The sequence below is a fragment of the Mastacembelus armatus genome, chromosome 20 (assembly GCF_900324485.2).
Source record: "Mastacembelus armatus chromosome 20, fMasArm1.2, whole genome shotgun sequence".
In the NCBI taxonomy this organism is placed as follows: Eukaryota; Metazoa; Chordata; class Actinopteri; order Synbranchiformes; family Mastacembelidae; genus Mastacembelus; species Mastacembelus armatus.
Window position 1 is genome coordinate 8,084,962 of NC_046652.1, and position 15,891 is coordinate 8,100,852.

General features: G+C 39.4%; 1 protein-coding gene across 1 annotated transcript; it reads left to right on the top strand.

Annotated features, from left to right (window-relative positions):
* Positions 1-63: 63 nt before the first annotated feature.
* Positions 64-8,284, top strand: qtrt2 (queuine tRNA-ribosyltransferase accessory subunit 2). Its single transcript, XM_026292242.2, has 8 exons — positions 64-581; positions 671-726; positions 1,857-1,933; positions 2,152-2,361; positions 2,782-2,981; positions 4,440-4,609; positions 7,182-7,296; positions 7,421-8,284. Exons 1-8 carry the CDS (start codon positions 364-366, stop codon positions 7,671-7,673), a joined length of 1,299 nt encoding a protein of 432 aa, XP_026148027.1. The 5' UTR covers positions 64-363; the 3' UTR covers positions 7,674-8,284.
* Positions 8,285-15,891: the final 7,607 nt, after the last annotated feature.

Consider the following 15,891-nt stretch of genomic DNA (forward strand, 5'->3'; position numbering starts at 1 on the left):
TTGTAGTTTTGTCAGTGCCGTCGCGCTCGCTGATGACGACATATTTCCACGCGTTGTAGTTCTAGTCATTCAGTGAGCGTTGGTAAGCGAAAGAAAGATGCTCTCAGATTAGAATCACACTAGCACATCTGTGAATGGGTAGGTTTTTGTTAAGTGAGTAATTTACGCGCAGTACACATCTGAAATCGGCGGAAGTTTGCATCCAGACGTCACACGGATAGAATGCTAGTTAGCCACGTGGCTAACTCACATGCTGTTTTGCTGTAGTCGGTGCTCGTAGTAACGATAGTTCACCGGGGTCGTTATCCTTCAAACGGGTTGACGCTTTAAATCGACTCATTAGTGATACATTTCGCTGCTCAAATGGCTGGTAGCAGGATGAAGCTGGAATTAACCCGGGTGGTTCAGGGACGAGGTCGGCTGGGTGTTTTGAAGGGGCTCGGCAAAACGGGCCAGCATTCCCTGGAGGTCCCGGGGTGTCTGCTGTACACACACTTGGGCACAGTGCCCCACCTCACCCAGGATACACTGCACACCCTGAGCAAACTCCCCTCTGTCACCCAGGTCACCTTATCCCAAATGTAAGCTAAAATCACTGAACACACATATTCACACACACACTCTACTGTATCAAAAAAATCAAACTTTTTATCACTGTCTCTTTCTCAAGAGTAGAGCACCAGGAAGTGTTGGAGGAGTTTAAGGATGGATTCAGGAAGTTTGCAGGTACAAATCGTCATTTTCTCATCGTTTCTTTTTCCTCTTTGGTATCACGGTTAATGAAGAGACAGAGAAGAAGAGAGAAGCTGGGACACTCAAGCAGACCAATCAGCATTGATGATAACATGAATTATGCTTTTCTAATATATTCAAATGTGTTCAATATTGATTCAAAGGTAATCAATTGATCATCAACTTTTAACTAACTGAAAATCATGAAGTGTACTGATGTTGATGAAACTAAGCATGAATAAGCTGACCACAGACCTTTGACAGAGTGTAAAATAAAAAATGATTAATAAGCCTTTTTCATGTCCTAGACAAACAAAATCAGAAATGAGTCAGACCCCTTCACTGTCTGCAAACTGTGTTGTTTAAGATATTTCCTTTTTTGCCCTTTATTCTACACTCAGTATTTCATTATGACAAAGCAGAAATTTTATTATATATAAAAAAGTAATGAGGTAAATAATCACATCTCCTTTTGTACATTTTCAATTATCAACCTCTCCTCTTGCTGTGACAGGTTGATGGATGTGAATGTTATGCATGCATGATGCTAGAGCTTAGGGTATAGAGTTAGAATGGACTGGAGCAAGTATGAGATGTGAATATGAACTATAAAAATGTTTGTAAATATATGTTGAGTAGTGAAAAGCTGATTAGTTTCATGAGCCCAAGGAAAACATAGTGCTGACCTGAGTAATATTCATATAAATGGCCTGAAAGTGTGACCTCATTTAGTGTTGCTGCACAGTAGTAGCTGTGGTGCTACGCTTTAGCCTGCCTCAGGTAAGAAACTCTAAATCAAAAATGTAATCACTAATAGCATCACTATCTGCGAACCTTCAGGGGACTGCCACAGTGCTGTCGGAGTAGGGTAGAGCAGTGATTGAATAATTAAGAATAACAACAGCATTTGTTGCCAGTAACGCTTTTGTGTTCTCACCTTTTGGTCTTCTGCTGCAGCTGGGGATAATGATAAGGCCACACTTCGTTCCTCTCCGAAGACTCACGGCTGTCACATTAATGAGGCCTCTCCCTCCGTCACCTTGCTTCATGATCAGCCTTTGCTGTACCTCTTTGATTGGTGTCATGCTCTGTGAGTGACATGCATTGATTTTTGTTCTGTGCAGGTCTTCATGATACTGTGTTGTACTGCTCGCTTCATGACCCTGCAGCCCCCTGCCCAACAGGTTATACAACCAACAAGGTGATTTCTGCAGTTTTGATATTTGGGGATTTTTTTTTTTTTTTTGGCTTCTTGTCAGTTTAATGATTAGATCAATACTATGAATATACCATGTACCTTATTTGTACAGTAATGGGGCTTGGGGGTTTGCAGTCATCTCAGTTTAGCTTGTGACGGGACCCACAGTGTCACGTTTTTGTTATTTCAAGTAAAAATTGGTCTCTCTCGGTTGTCATCAGACGGTGTCAGTGTGGGGGAGCAGTGGGCGGATAGAGCTCACAGTAGCCAAGTTCATGGCTCTCCAGAAGACTGTGCAGCCTGACTGGTATCAGAGCATGGCAGACGGAGAGACTTGGCAGAACAATGCCTCTCGCAAACGGGTTCGAAAGTCAGTGGATCGCACTCTCGCTCACTTGGACGAGTGTCTCCTGGTGCACCAAAACTCACAGGTGAGCACAGATCCAACAGTAGCTAAACATACAACGGTCCTGTCACATTGTAGAGCTTTGTAAACTCTGTTTCTGTGAATCACTCATGCATGACATGAGCACACAAGACAAAATGGTTTGTTTGGAAATTGTGAACCACTACACAGCTGTGGAAACAGAGTGAGATTAGGAGAAATACATTATGAGTTGGCACATACATTATCAGTATGTCTGTGGAGGTTTTCATTGGTCCAAGCCACAGTGTAGCTGAGCATCAGTCCAACTTATTATTTTTGTCCTTGAAGAAAATTTAACTTTGCAACACATTGTGTTGTATAAACACTGCAGTTTATTTGATGTTAAACAGAAGTTCTGTTGGAGTTTCAGTAGACTTTTTCTCCCCTTGTGTCAACTGTTTACTCACCAAATTGTCATTTCCAGGAGTTGGAGGCAGTTGAAGTGTTTGGTGTGGTGGAGGGAGGAGATATCCTGGAGGAGAGGGTACGCTCGGCCAGGGAGACAGCCAAGAGGCCTGTAGCAGGATTTTGCCTGGATGGCTTACAGACGGGCTCAATGGACCAGGCCCTGAGGACCCAGCTAATCATTGCTGTAACAAAGGAGCTACCTGAGGACAAACCCAGGTCAGAGCTGTGTGTGAGAAATGTTTGTATTGATTATACACACTAATCATGCACACATTCGCAGTGTTTAATTATAATATAGACACTAAGGACAGTCAGTCACCCAGAAAGTAAGTATAGTTGGTGGACAAACTGATGTCAATAAGAAAGATGCAAGGAATCTTTCCCTTATATTTATTCACTGGTTAAATATGAGTCCATAGATATTACTGAGATCCAGCCATTTCAGACACAGTAAAAGTCAATGCTTTTTCGATCTGCCAAAGAAAAATGTTCCAACTTTGTATTGTTGAGGAAAATACAAGTTTTGGATTGGGTTTTGTTATATAGTAAGATACTCAATATTAAATGACATGGATCTGGACCAAGGGACAAAACTTGATGAGGGAACATTCCTAAATTAAATAATCATTGGTCATCATTCAAGAAAAAAGTCCAATTACTCTTTGGATGTAGTTTAAATATGAGCACTTGCTGTTTTTTCTGTTTTTCCGCCTTTAACTGAATACAGTACTGTGCAGAAGCTTTTGGCACTTTAGATGTTTTAGATTCTTATCACACACCATCAGGTGTCTGATTGATCCCAGGTTCATTGTGCAGGGCTAAAGGCCATAAAGAACCCACTAGAGTTCATGAAGAACTATTTTCAGAGGCAAGAAGAACCAGGTTTCCTGCAGCAGATGGTCTGACCCCCAGAGACCCTGATCTGGGCATTGTGGGGTCAGTCTGGGATCATATGAAGAGACAGAAACACTGGGACAGCCTGAATTTACAGAATAACTACAGCAGCTTCTCCAAGGTCCTGCAAAGTCCCAGGAGAAACTGTGTGCAGGTCAAACCAGAGAGAACTGCTGCTGGTTTAAGGGTAAAGAGGAGTGCTGCAAATACTGATTAGATTTAGGTTTTCTTCCCTTTACTGCACTTTGTATCAAGTTAACTGATACATGAAAACCATCCCCTGTGTAATTTTAGTGCCTAAAACCTTTGTAAAGTACTGTGTCTTTGAGTTTTGCACTGTTGGTTGATAAAACAAACTATTAAAAACATTATCTCAGACTTATCATAGATACCGCTTACTATTTTCTGGCATTTTACATGACCAAAACAATAATTGTTAATGTAATAGACAGATTAATGAGATGATTGTTAGTTGCACTACATAGCATAATCGTAATTATAATCTTAAAATTAAAATGCTCAACATGCATGGCAGTTGTGGCTGTTAGGAGAAAGTGTAGTGGAATCATCATCAAATTGTGCTTGACCATGACACCAGGCAGAGTCAGAGGGAGGATCTAATTCAAAGCCCAGGAATAAAAAAAAAAAAAGAAGGTTGCATAGTTCTTGTTTTGCGGTAAAATGTTGTAGGTTTTACATGAATGTTTATGGTTTCATTTTTAACTCAGTGTTTGGCCTTTTTTGTTGTCTGTCACCTGTTTGCACGTGACCCCTCTGCAGACTGCTACAGGGTGTGGGACGACCTGATGAGGTCCTGGCCTGTGTGGAGGCTGGTGTGGATCTGTTTGAGAGTTTCTTCCCCTTCTTGGTGACGGAACGAGGCTGTGCTCTCTGCTTCAGCTTTGGCATCTCCCCAGACCTGGAGCGTGCGGTTAGAGCGTCCCCTGCAGGTGTGGTGAATAGCTGTGCAGAAATGCAGTTAAAAATATTTTTGATCTCTTCAATACCAGCTGAAGTTACATCATTTAGGAAGTAAGTCAATATCTCAGACAAAGCTAAAGTAATAAAGGACAGATAACATTAACTGACAGTTGTGATACACTAACAGGTATTGATCTCACTATGAAACACCATTAATAAAACAGCCTATTTCATTAAGTTTCATCTTCATTTATCTTCTACTTCAGCCATGTTTTGATGCTGCAACATGCACAGAACATATAAGGAGACGTAGAAATATAAATAAACTCTCTGCTGAAGGATTTGTTAGATTGGATTGTTAGTGGGGATCCAGGTATCAACCGCAGTTGTGAAGCAAATCCAATATTTAATGTGCTTGTTTTCAAAGCAGGAAAAGGGGAAAAAGAAAGGTGGGGGCGCACCTCAACCTTACTTGGTGTGTTTACATTCATTACACAGTCACATAAATATACCAAAATGACCAAAAAGTTGATTCTACAAAATAGGACAGCCACCAAGCTAAGCATGAATAAGCTGATCACAGAAGAAGCGTGTGATAATTCTGCTCTTGTAAAACCACATTATTTTCTGGCAAAGCAGCCTCACCCAAAAATGCAGAATGTAAGTTTTATTTATTTATTTATTAAACACAATGGAAAAAGAAATTACCCCAAGATTTCTTTTGTGCCTAGAGCGTACTGACATGTCACTGTGTAATTTGGGAGTTTAGGCAGGGGGTCTGACCAGATAATAATGAAATGAAATGTGATTGTGGTTGTAAATATGATTTTTCTCACCATAATGGTTTGCTTAATATCATTTCTATGCATTACAGTATTGGATAAAACCAGAAAAAAAAGTTCTTAGTGTGAATAATCAGAAATCTCAGACAAAAGTATGAATATTAGAAAGGCAGTACTTTGAAGTTTTTATTGGCACAGAGTCTTGGTTAACCTAGTTAAATTATTTGGGTCTCTGGTCATTTTGCTTGGTAGATGAGGGATTTGTTTTGCATTAAAATCCGACTTAAACTCTAATCAAAGCAAAATCATCTGTATTTGTCTGTAGATTAGTATTTATTTTCTAGGCCCAATCAGTTGAAATAATTGGATGGCGAGAAATTCAGCAGGTGAAATGAAATCAATGGTATATCTCATAGCAGCTCCAGTAAGATGACAATTAAGCCTGGCCTGTTGTTCTGTTGTCCCAAGTGGAAAGCAAAAGGAGTGTTATGACAGGAGTTGGTGAAATGCACCAGCTTGGCCCACTGTGAACTTTGGGCTTCATTAAAAAGTTGCGTTAAGTTTGTCTGACAGACACAGTGAAGTTTGGATCTGGCAGCAGCTAGTGTCAGACAGCACTTATCGATTCTGTACAGGGAGTGTGATAAAGTTCAGTGGAGCTGGGAGTCAAAGCTGGACAGAAATTCAGATTCCCCCCTCAGCCAATTACAAGGTCCCGTGTGGGGGTGGGGGGTTAAGGTCCATATGCTCATTCACCCCCTTCCTTACTTCTTTCACTCTCAATCATTTTTAGAGCTTCCTCTTTTAAACATCCAGTCTTTCAGTTCTTTTGCTCCTTGCTCCACTTTGTCCTCTAATTCTGACGTACAAACCCAAAACAGAGCAACTACTGATTCCAAAACTGAATTATAATCAGAATCTGGCTTGTGGACACCTGACATAGCTCATATCAAAATAGTAGTGAAATCTGATAAACACATTAACAGTTCTGAGTTTGACGGGACTCATGATTTGAGGTGACAAATTTGTTAAAATAGCTTATAACTGCAAATAGATGTGTCTTTAGATCCAAACAAGAGTCTTTTTTTTTATTTATAATTGGTTTAAACATAAAATTGGAGTAACTATATCTTCCTCAGTTTGACCAAGTCTACTTCAAACCATTTCTTCACCACTTCAGATTCTGTAGTTCCTGCTCTCTGCTTTTGTAAACCAAGATTACTCTTCAGTGCAAATTACATTTCCCTCCTTTATTTCTTATTTGCTGTAGTTAAGCCTTATATCATCTCTTTTATTCTCTTACCACTCCCCCATCTTCCACATTGAGTTTCTCCCATAATAATTTTCATTTTATGCTTTGTTTACTTTTGCTCTGTGCATCACCTGTTTCTGCTTCCACTATGGCCATTTTGCTCTTTTTGCCTTTTAATGTCTAATCCATGTAGATCACCATGGACTAGTCTTTCATTTCTTTCTCTTCCCTCACTTTTTTAATTTTCCTTACATCCCCTAGTCGTAACACATCAGACAGCTTGGTGCTTTTCCCTGCAAACAGCCCTCTACATAGAAAACAGTTTTGCATCAGCTGTAGTTAGGTTTTATCCACTAAGTGAAGTCATTGTGCAGGAAACGCCTGTTTGTGTAAAACAGGCATTGGGTGCTGGTAGAGCAGAGCCTGTAAGCAATTGTATTATAACAGTGGAGAGAATATAGGACACAGTGTGTAAGAGGGTTCAAGCGGTTTTCTGCTGAACAGAGAGATTATGATGTGAAGTTTCTCTTGTGTAGGGATTAATGGCATGTCTATATCTTTTGGCAGTGCTGGAGCTGAACGAAGAAGGGGACACAGCAAGGGACACACAACTGAATGGAGATCTTATTCTTGATGATCAAACACAGATGACATACTTTGAGATCAATCTTAAAGAGAAGAGGTTTGTAGCAGCTTTTATGAGACCCCACATGGTTTTATAAGCAGCAGTGGTTGAAGCATCTTTGGTTTCATTTGTTTAGCACACCTGCTAGATTCTGGTTTTTTTTTTTTGACCTTCTGTCCAGGTACCAGGATGACTTCAGGCCCGTGGTAGAGGGGTGTGGCTGCTACTGCTGTAAAAACCACCAGAGGGCATACTTGCACCACCTGCTAGTGACCAATGAGCTGCTGGCAGGAGTTCTGCTCATGATCCACAACACAGCTCACTATCATGGCTTCTTCGTGGCAGTGAGAGAAGCTCTGGCCAAAGACAAACTGGACGTCCTCAAGAGAGGGGTACTCGGTGAGCGAGGTGGGCAGACAGAAAGAAAGGACTAAGATTTATAAAGATAAACAGGAGAGGGATTGATCTTCTCGAGAGGATCACCAACTTAGCCAGAAGCAGTCAAAGCTGTATCTTGCTCTGCACCTTTGGACTGAGCGAATCCATTTGTTGGTAAAGTAATGTGTCTCCAGCATGTTTAAAGAGGAGGGGTGAGAAAAGAAAGGAGCAGATAAAGACAACAGTTTTTATTGTTGTCCCCTGGGTTTGTGTACTGATTTCCCATCAGGACACTCCCATTAACTTGCTGTATTGATCTGTCTCTTGACTATCAGATAGCCAGAAGATGGAGGCAGGCTTAGGTTTCTGAAGAGGGAAAGGCACTTGATAAGAGGTCAAGAAACTTTGCATAATAAAAGAAATGTGACAATAAATGGTGGTGGACTGTGACTGAGTCCCTGTGTACCTCCTTTTGTGACCTGCTTGTAAGACTGCAATGTCCTCTGCAGTGACTGACACAGCAGCACAGACCACAAAGAAAGTCAACTGTAACCAATGATTATAGGGGAAAATGACCAAGTTAAATACAGTTTGTTTTTTTCCTGTTATACATGTACAACATTGTGTGTGTGTGTGTTTAATAAAGATTCCTCTAGGCTTTCTGTTACCCTTTGTCATTTCATACTTTATCGATCTGTCGCTGTCAAGCATTTGTCTTTTTTTTTTTCCATTTGCTCTATCAATATTTCTTTCATGTTTCAGTTGGTTACTTTTTACATGCAAGCTGATTGACTTCCTTTAGTTTTTGGGCTTGCTAGTATGTATTATGATAAAGTGCTTTGTATTAATCTATTCATCTCACGATCGACATGCAGATGTGGTGGTTGTCGGTTCCTGTTGGTTACAAGGAGGTTAACTGAAGGTTTGAGCTTCTCTATTGCAGCTGCTGAGAAAGGGTAAAGATATGGGTGTCTGCTGCCTGCCATGCAGAGAGGGAGGGAGGCTTTTTGAAGGTGAGGGGATATACTTGACTGCCAAACCGTGCAGATGTCTGTGGGGGACGGGACAGACTGAGGGAGAGGAGAGTGACATTTATGGAACAGTAGTGATGATTTTAGTTACCTTAACCCTGTCAAGTGTTATTCATCCATAGCTGGTTAGTGTTCATACATACTTTAATAATATATGCATAAGATGGGTTAGGAAAGATGAAAGGATGGTGTTTTATTCATGTCTATGGGGATAATAGGTGAAACTGAAACAATCAGAGACCTCTTGACTGTTAATTTTAAGGTTTAATGGGGTGGAAGTAGCTAAAGGTTGTAAAGTCAATTCCACAGATTAGCTGGTAAGATAGAAGAGGCATTGAATAGATATTTCCCTGGATAGTTGCTGTCTATATTGTATTCAGAGACTGTTTCACTGAAGGCTGTCAGCAACAACAGTATGTGAATGTATCTGAGAAAGATTGTATAAAAGCATGATGCACATATGTAGCCTTGGTAAATATGCCATCCAGTAATTATCTATTCCTTATTGCTACATTGGGCGAGAGGGGAGGTACACCATGGACAGATTGGTGAAACACGCACTGGTTTAAAAAAAACAAACAAAAAAAGATTTCTGTTTGGATATTAAGGGTGGATATAAGGGTGGGCCATTGCATTTCAGCCAATTATTTATTTTGACATATACTTACCAATATTGTTTGTAATAATGATAAGACGCAGCAGAATGACACAATATAAATTAGCATAAAACACGTGAGGTGGGGAGGGGGTGTGTTTGAAATACACCTCATACATCTGAATCACTTACTGTGTAAAATATGCTATAATATAAAGTTTGCAGCTCTAACCTAAAAAACTGTCAACTGTTAAGGAAATATTTGAAGCCATAGGTGTGACAGAGCATTTTAAACAGTGTAGAGTAAATGTGTGATGTAATATAAATGAACACCCTGTTGAGTGTGTCTCCTGTCTGAAACGATGAGAGTGGAAATATCATTTAGCTATTGCCTCAAAATGACAACAGCATAAACAGGCTATTGACACATGCATGGAATAATATTTGCATTCCTGCCATGGTAAAGGTGCCTGACAAATTTAAATACAACATTCACTCTTTATCTGTACTAAGATATCTGACTCTTTTGCTGCAGCGCCTGGTGATTAATGTGTATGGATCTGTCACTGAATGATCCCTTTCCTATAATATACAAATATTAAATGCTATGTAGCTACAAACTGGCATTGCCACAGTGAGTACACAGACTGGCATTAAGTTATTGCATAGATATGTTTGATTTTGCCTGTAAAAATCAGCTACTGTATATGGATATGACCTTAAGTCTGTTAAAGGAATAAGCAGCTTTAATCAAAAAATATAACATTACTTAAAAACAACAAAAAAAAAAAAACAAAAAAGTTTACTAGTTTCTGACTGATACTGGACTAAAAAAAAAAAAAATTAGGAGTTTAACATTTTTGAAAGGGACTCTCGGTTATGTCCATACTTGTTCTCTGCAGCACAGATTGACATTGGGCACAATTTTCATGTAAAAGTGCTCCTAATGACACAGTCAGCAGGTGGCCCTCATAGCTCATTTCAACCAATTATACAGAAGGAGAGAGCTATTCAGGCTGGATCACCACAGGTTTCTTTTCTCTTCTGAGCACATTTGCAATGTGAGCTGAGCCCCACATTAATCTCACATTTTAGATGGCAGCCAGGTTGTTTTCTGCCATTGTTGCAGCAAAACATGACATGAAATGAACTGCTCTCCCAAAACAACAAGTCTCGTAACACCAGAGGCATACGGTACACTGGGTGTTATTACAGAGGAAAAGATGGCCAGAGTGGAGTTTTATCAGTGAGGGATTGTGCTGTCAGAGGAGAACATCCAGAGTCTTTGCAGTACTGAGAAAATGACAGTAATTGCCACTTTGAGAGGCAGGTGTCCTTCATACTTCTGAAGGTTAAATCATTGATTTGACAAGTTGTAGTAACTCAACTGTAGGGCACAGGCAGCAGCCATTTGACCCTTGGGGGAGCTTCTGTTTTATGTGATTGTATTAATTCTTTCACTTCACTCTCACTGATTTCTGAAACTCACTTTTCTTTGAAATAAACTTGTTAATCCACAGTTTCTTCAAAATGCAGCCCCCAGATTGTAACAGGACTCAAACAGGAGCACTTAACACTGATTCCAGCATCTTTTATTTTAAACTTAAGTTGGGATTGGCTCAGGTACGTCAGACCCTTCATCCCTACAAGTACCAACATGTTCCCTAGGGTCCACGAACACAACTCTTCTTACTGGTCCAGAGTCAAAGCTGAAAAACAGGAGTTTAAGTTGACAGTCTTTCAAAACACTTAAAACATGGTTTTATAGACTGATCTTTTACTACATTCTCATTTTGCAATTTTGTCTTGTAAATTGTGTTTATACTTTGTCCTATGGTGTATTTTAGTTTTATGTTTAGACTTGTTCTTGTTTTGTTATTGCTTTCTTTATTAGCATCTGTATTTTTATTCATTGTAAAATATTTTGTAGCTGAACCCTATTTTAGAAATCTGCTCTTTAAATAAAAGTTCCTCTGTCATTATTGTTAGGCAAATCAATCATGAAGCTAAATGACTATAAGGAGCTGTAAAACCCTACAGACACAAAACAGAGATGCAAAATGACCACAAAGAGACACCCTTGCAGTCTGGGTGTCTTGCTCTACATGTCTAATCCTGGGGCCCTGTTGACCTATAATCCATCCAAGGCCTCACCATATGGTACGTAATGCTGTCACTCTACTTCACAGCGTCCGCTCCTTCGTTTCAGCCAGGCAGAAACGACCGAGACCAGTAGCTCCTGTCCCGCTTCTGTCTCCATGGTAACCCCTGACCACCAGCGGAGAGCAGCATGACTCCCCCTGGTCTCCTGGCTATAAATGATTGCTCAGTAATCAGCATGCCTAATGCCCTGTTACTTCTGTGATATGTTTCAGAAGTCATTTATACACACAAACTGTCAGTGGAAAGTGATCTAAGTAAGTGTGTGAATATTTTATCAGCACTGAGACTTATTTATGCAACTTATACATTACAATGGATAAACACAAGTCAGCATGCTCCTGAAACAGAGAAATAACATTTTAATGTTTCAGACATTTTAGCTAACATGCTTCATAACCCTCTGACGTCTAAATTAAATGGGATGTTATATGAAACCAATAAAAAAAATAATCTGAGGTTCAACTGCTCTCTGAACGTATGCAGTAAGTTAAAAAATAAAATCTATGATGAATTATTAAATATTTTAAAAAGCCATTTGGTGGATATCAATTTGGGACCTAGCCATGGTAATATGGGACTCATAATCTGAGCAGTGGGCTGACCAAATATGGTCTGAGCTGAACTGCACAAGGAGGAACCGATTAATTGTATTTAAAAAAAAACAAACAAAAAAAACAACCAGTCAAAAGTTTGGACACACTAACATTGAACTGAATGAGAAAGGGTCTTCAGACTTTTGACTGATACTGTACAAAAAGGAAAATACTGACATGCTTATTGCACACACATGCTCAGTAAGTTATTTTGTGGAAACTGCTTTTCCTCTTGCTCACACCAGCCCATTGGCAAAGACATTCATTCTGTACGCCACACTGTGAACAACTTGGAGAACGTCATTAATTACTGAAACTATGTGACACAACACACTTTTGACACAGAAGAGCGATGCTGAAAAAAAAAAATTATTAAAAAAAATTTTAATTGTTTCATACCGGCAAATTGGCAAGAACATTATTTTGTTTAGTGATTTAACCCTTTAACGTTTTTATGTTGAATAAAAAGTAACAGACAACCCAGTGTTGTGGTTAAAAAAAATGTCATTCATGGGTTTTTGGTGCTAATCAGAGGCCACAAGACCCTTTCCTCAATTTCACACACCTGATATTAAAAGTTCCCTTTTTGTGAATGTGCATGGAGTGCATATTTTTCTGAGCTCAGTTAAAAATGGTTTATGTACAGTTTATAATAACACATGCAGTATCATAATGTTTCAGTGACTAATACTGCAGACCTTTTCTGAATGTGAGACATCATTATTATTTTGCAAATCCTGTTTTCTGTGAAGTTTATTTCTGGGATGTTATTTTCTGGTACTGGTTGGCTCGTAGGAACCAGGTGTGTTTGTTTGTGCATACACCAGATGTGCTTGCAAGGTGGTGAGAAGAGACATCTCAAAAGGAGTTATATTTAAACTATTATATCTGGAAACAGCAGCCAATTCTCTGACTGAGTAAAGAAAGAAAAAAGAGAAAGTAATCACTAGATTAAAGCTCTTGTGCTTTAATGGACAATGTTCGGACCTGCTCATGTGTTTTTACTTGGGCAGGTGTTGGATGTATTGAATAAAGAGTCTTGAGCCATGATGCTATCCACCTGCCCGCTGAGATAGCACAATCTAGATTGAACTGTCAAACAGCTAACGAGACTGAGCACAGAAGCCAAATCTCTTTAAATTTGAACCAAAGAATATTTGTACTTTAAAAATTAACTAATTAAAGAATTGTTAAAATGGTTAGCAATTATTTACTGTTGATTGTGTTAATCAACTAATAGTTTCCAGTGTACCCTGGACACTGATCAGAATCAAAGAACTTCTTTTGGGTTGCAAACCCTGCACTATTCCTATGCACATATTGCCAGAGGAAGGAGAAACACCTGCAGGTTTTACTTGACTGGAGAGGTTAGCTGGGTCATGCCAGAATGATATTTTATTAAAGAAGGGTTTTTTGATTTTCCGCAAGTCAGCAAAACTCACTCCACAATAAAAAAATTGTTGTAATTTCTAGATAATATTAAAAAAACTTTTTCTGACATATTTGTCATACGATCAATAGCGCAACAATAGACCAGGGGCTCAAAAAGCATTCATCATTTCTGCCACCTTTAAATTGTGGATGTGATTACAGTCATTCAGTTCCTAAAGGTATGATTGTCCTGAGAGACTGTACAGTGAAACTGAGCACACTAAAATGTCAAGCAATGCAAAACTGAATCACATAAGTTTTCCTGTTTTTGTATTAAACTATGTGATCTTACATCTTACAATTAAAGCTAATTGCATAAGCAAAGTTGGGGGGCGGGGTAAAAAAAAAAAAAAAAAATGTAAACAATGTGGTTCTCAGTTTTGGTCCTGTTGTGTCTATTACAACACATGGTAAAAACTATTCCCGGCAAGCAAGAGGCCAGACTGAGACTTCTTGATGTCAGAGTGGAAAAACACCAGTAGGTGACTGAACATGAGCTGCAATACAGGTGCAGCAGTGGTTAAACAGTGTAGGAAGATTGTACTACTAATAACAGAAGGCACAGTGATGCCATGCACAAATCAATATTTATAACCTTGAGCTGAAAAACACACAGGTAAGTGCTTCTAAATTGGTACAAAGATCAACTGTGGAAAACTGGTGTTTCTCAGGCATTGCCAAGGACACTGTCAACCTCTAAACATGGTGTTCCACATGAAAACCATTGCTCAAAAAAAAAAAAAAAAAAAAAAAAGGCACAAAACTAACATCTTGGCAAAGAACACAAGTAGAAGACTGATCTATACTGGCAGAACATCTTTGGTCAGATGAAAGAAAATAAATGTCAGAATGTCTGACTGCATAGTGCTGACAGTGCGGTGGGAGGGGGCTGATAAGTTAAGTTATTTACCCTTATTAGTCCCACAATGTGGAAATTGCATTACCCACCGTTCACCCAAAGGGCTGCATGTGTGCAAGAATGTGCAGAGGTTATGGCATTTTGACTATATTATGCAAATTCATGCCCAAATACTGAATGAACAACAAATTTTCCAACATAACACAAACAGAAAATCTTATCTGGGGGCCAATGGTGAACAGTGGGGATACAACTACACAGCTAGCCTCACAGCTAACCTCACAGCAGCACCAAAGTTAAATCAGTGCCCTACACCCATTCACACTGGTTCAAACACAGAAGCAGAGGGAAGGAAGAGCCAGCCCCAAGGGCCTACAGACCAAATACAAAATACAAAAGCACAGACCCCAGTTGATCAACATACAATACAAGCTTAACTAACTAAACAAGCAACTTGCCTAATAGAGGTACAGAGATAAAACACTAAGCAAACTTTATATGCAAAAACACACACACACCCAGACGCATGCACGCACGCACAGACTCACCATATTAAGAGGGGAACTAAGGCCAGAAAATAGTGAATGGACTTTTCTTGAGGCCGCTCTAAGGAGAACATTTCTAATTTTACTATGCACATAGTAACAACATTAAGGATGCATCAGCACATACCTGCTCTCTGAGAGTCACCAGTCACAGCCACCACAAGAAGCAAAGCAAGTGCAAGGAGACAGCAGGTGGCCTATATACCCTGGCACTGATTGAAGGGAGGAGCCAGCTCTCAAGCTGAATTCAGAACCCAAAACCTAGTTCACCCCTAACATATATTTCTTTTGGTTTTTCTAATTAATTGATTTGATTCTTCTTGGGTTTTGGCCAATAGGAATAAAACTATATGAAATGGGCAGGATTTATAATTACCATTTTAGTCATACTGACCATGTAATAAGTTTGGCTGTATAACATAATTTATCTATTATTCTGGGTTAAATGCAGCTGTGTTGTGTTTGGGAAATTATTGAAATGACACCAGATGTTACTGAAGGTCAGAGGAGCTTGTGTTTCTGTAGTTTCAGTGTTTTCCTAAAGCAGACATTTCATTTTTACTGCTCTGTTACCCTAGAGGTCACACGAAGTTGAAGGAAAGGTCAGTTGTGTTCAGTTTAGTAGGACAGCGCATGTATGAAAAGGTCACGTAGGATTTGACCTTTACTGATGAGCATCCTCGGTAAATATGGGAAAATAAAACACCTCATTCAGCAGAATTTCAGGGCCGGGCTTTTTGCAGACATGGAAGGAGGAAGAGATGCATGGAGGAAAAAAAGCAGCATCAGGTTAAATATTAACACTTAAACAAGAATGCTTCTCTTTTTACAGTATAGTGAACTTGCGTGAAGTGATTTTCTGATTGCAGCTACAAGTTTCTCCCAGCATGCTGCCTTACAGTACTTCTAGACAGGCAGCAGTGTGCACATCCTCTTGTACAATGACTAATGATTGAAGGATTTTACTTCTCCGAATGACGTGATACATTTAATGTTACCTTGAAAGAGTTTTTTTTTGAGATTTCGGTGAAGCTTCTGAAGGGTAATTTGTAACGCA

Excerpts from the sequence above, each read along its gene's own strand:
- qtrt2 (XM_026292242.2), top strand. The coding sequence starts at position 364 with ATGGCTGGTAGCAGGATGAAGCTGGAATTAACCCGGGTGGTTCAGGGA. Across the intron at positions 582-670 it reads CAGGTCACCTTATCCCAAAT|AGTAGAGCACCAGGAAGTGT; the intron begins GTAAGCTAAAAT and ends CTCTTTCTCAAG. Across the intron at positions 4,610-7,181 it reads GGTTAGAGCGTCCCCTGCAG|TGCTGGAGCTGAACGAAGAA; the intron begins GTGTGGTGAATA and ends ATCTTTTGGCAG.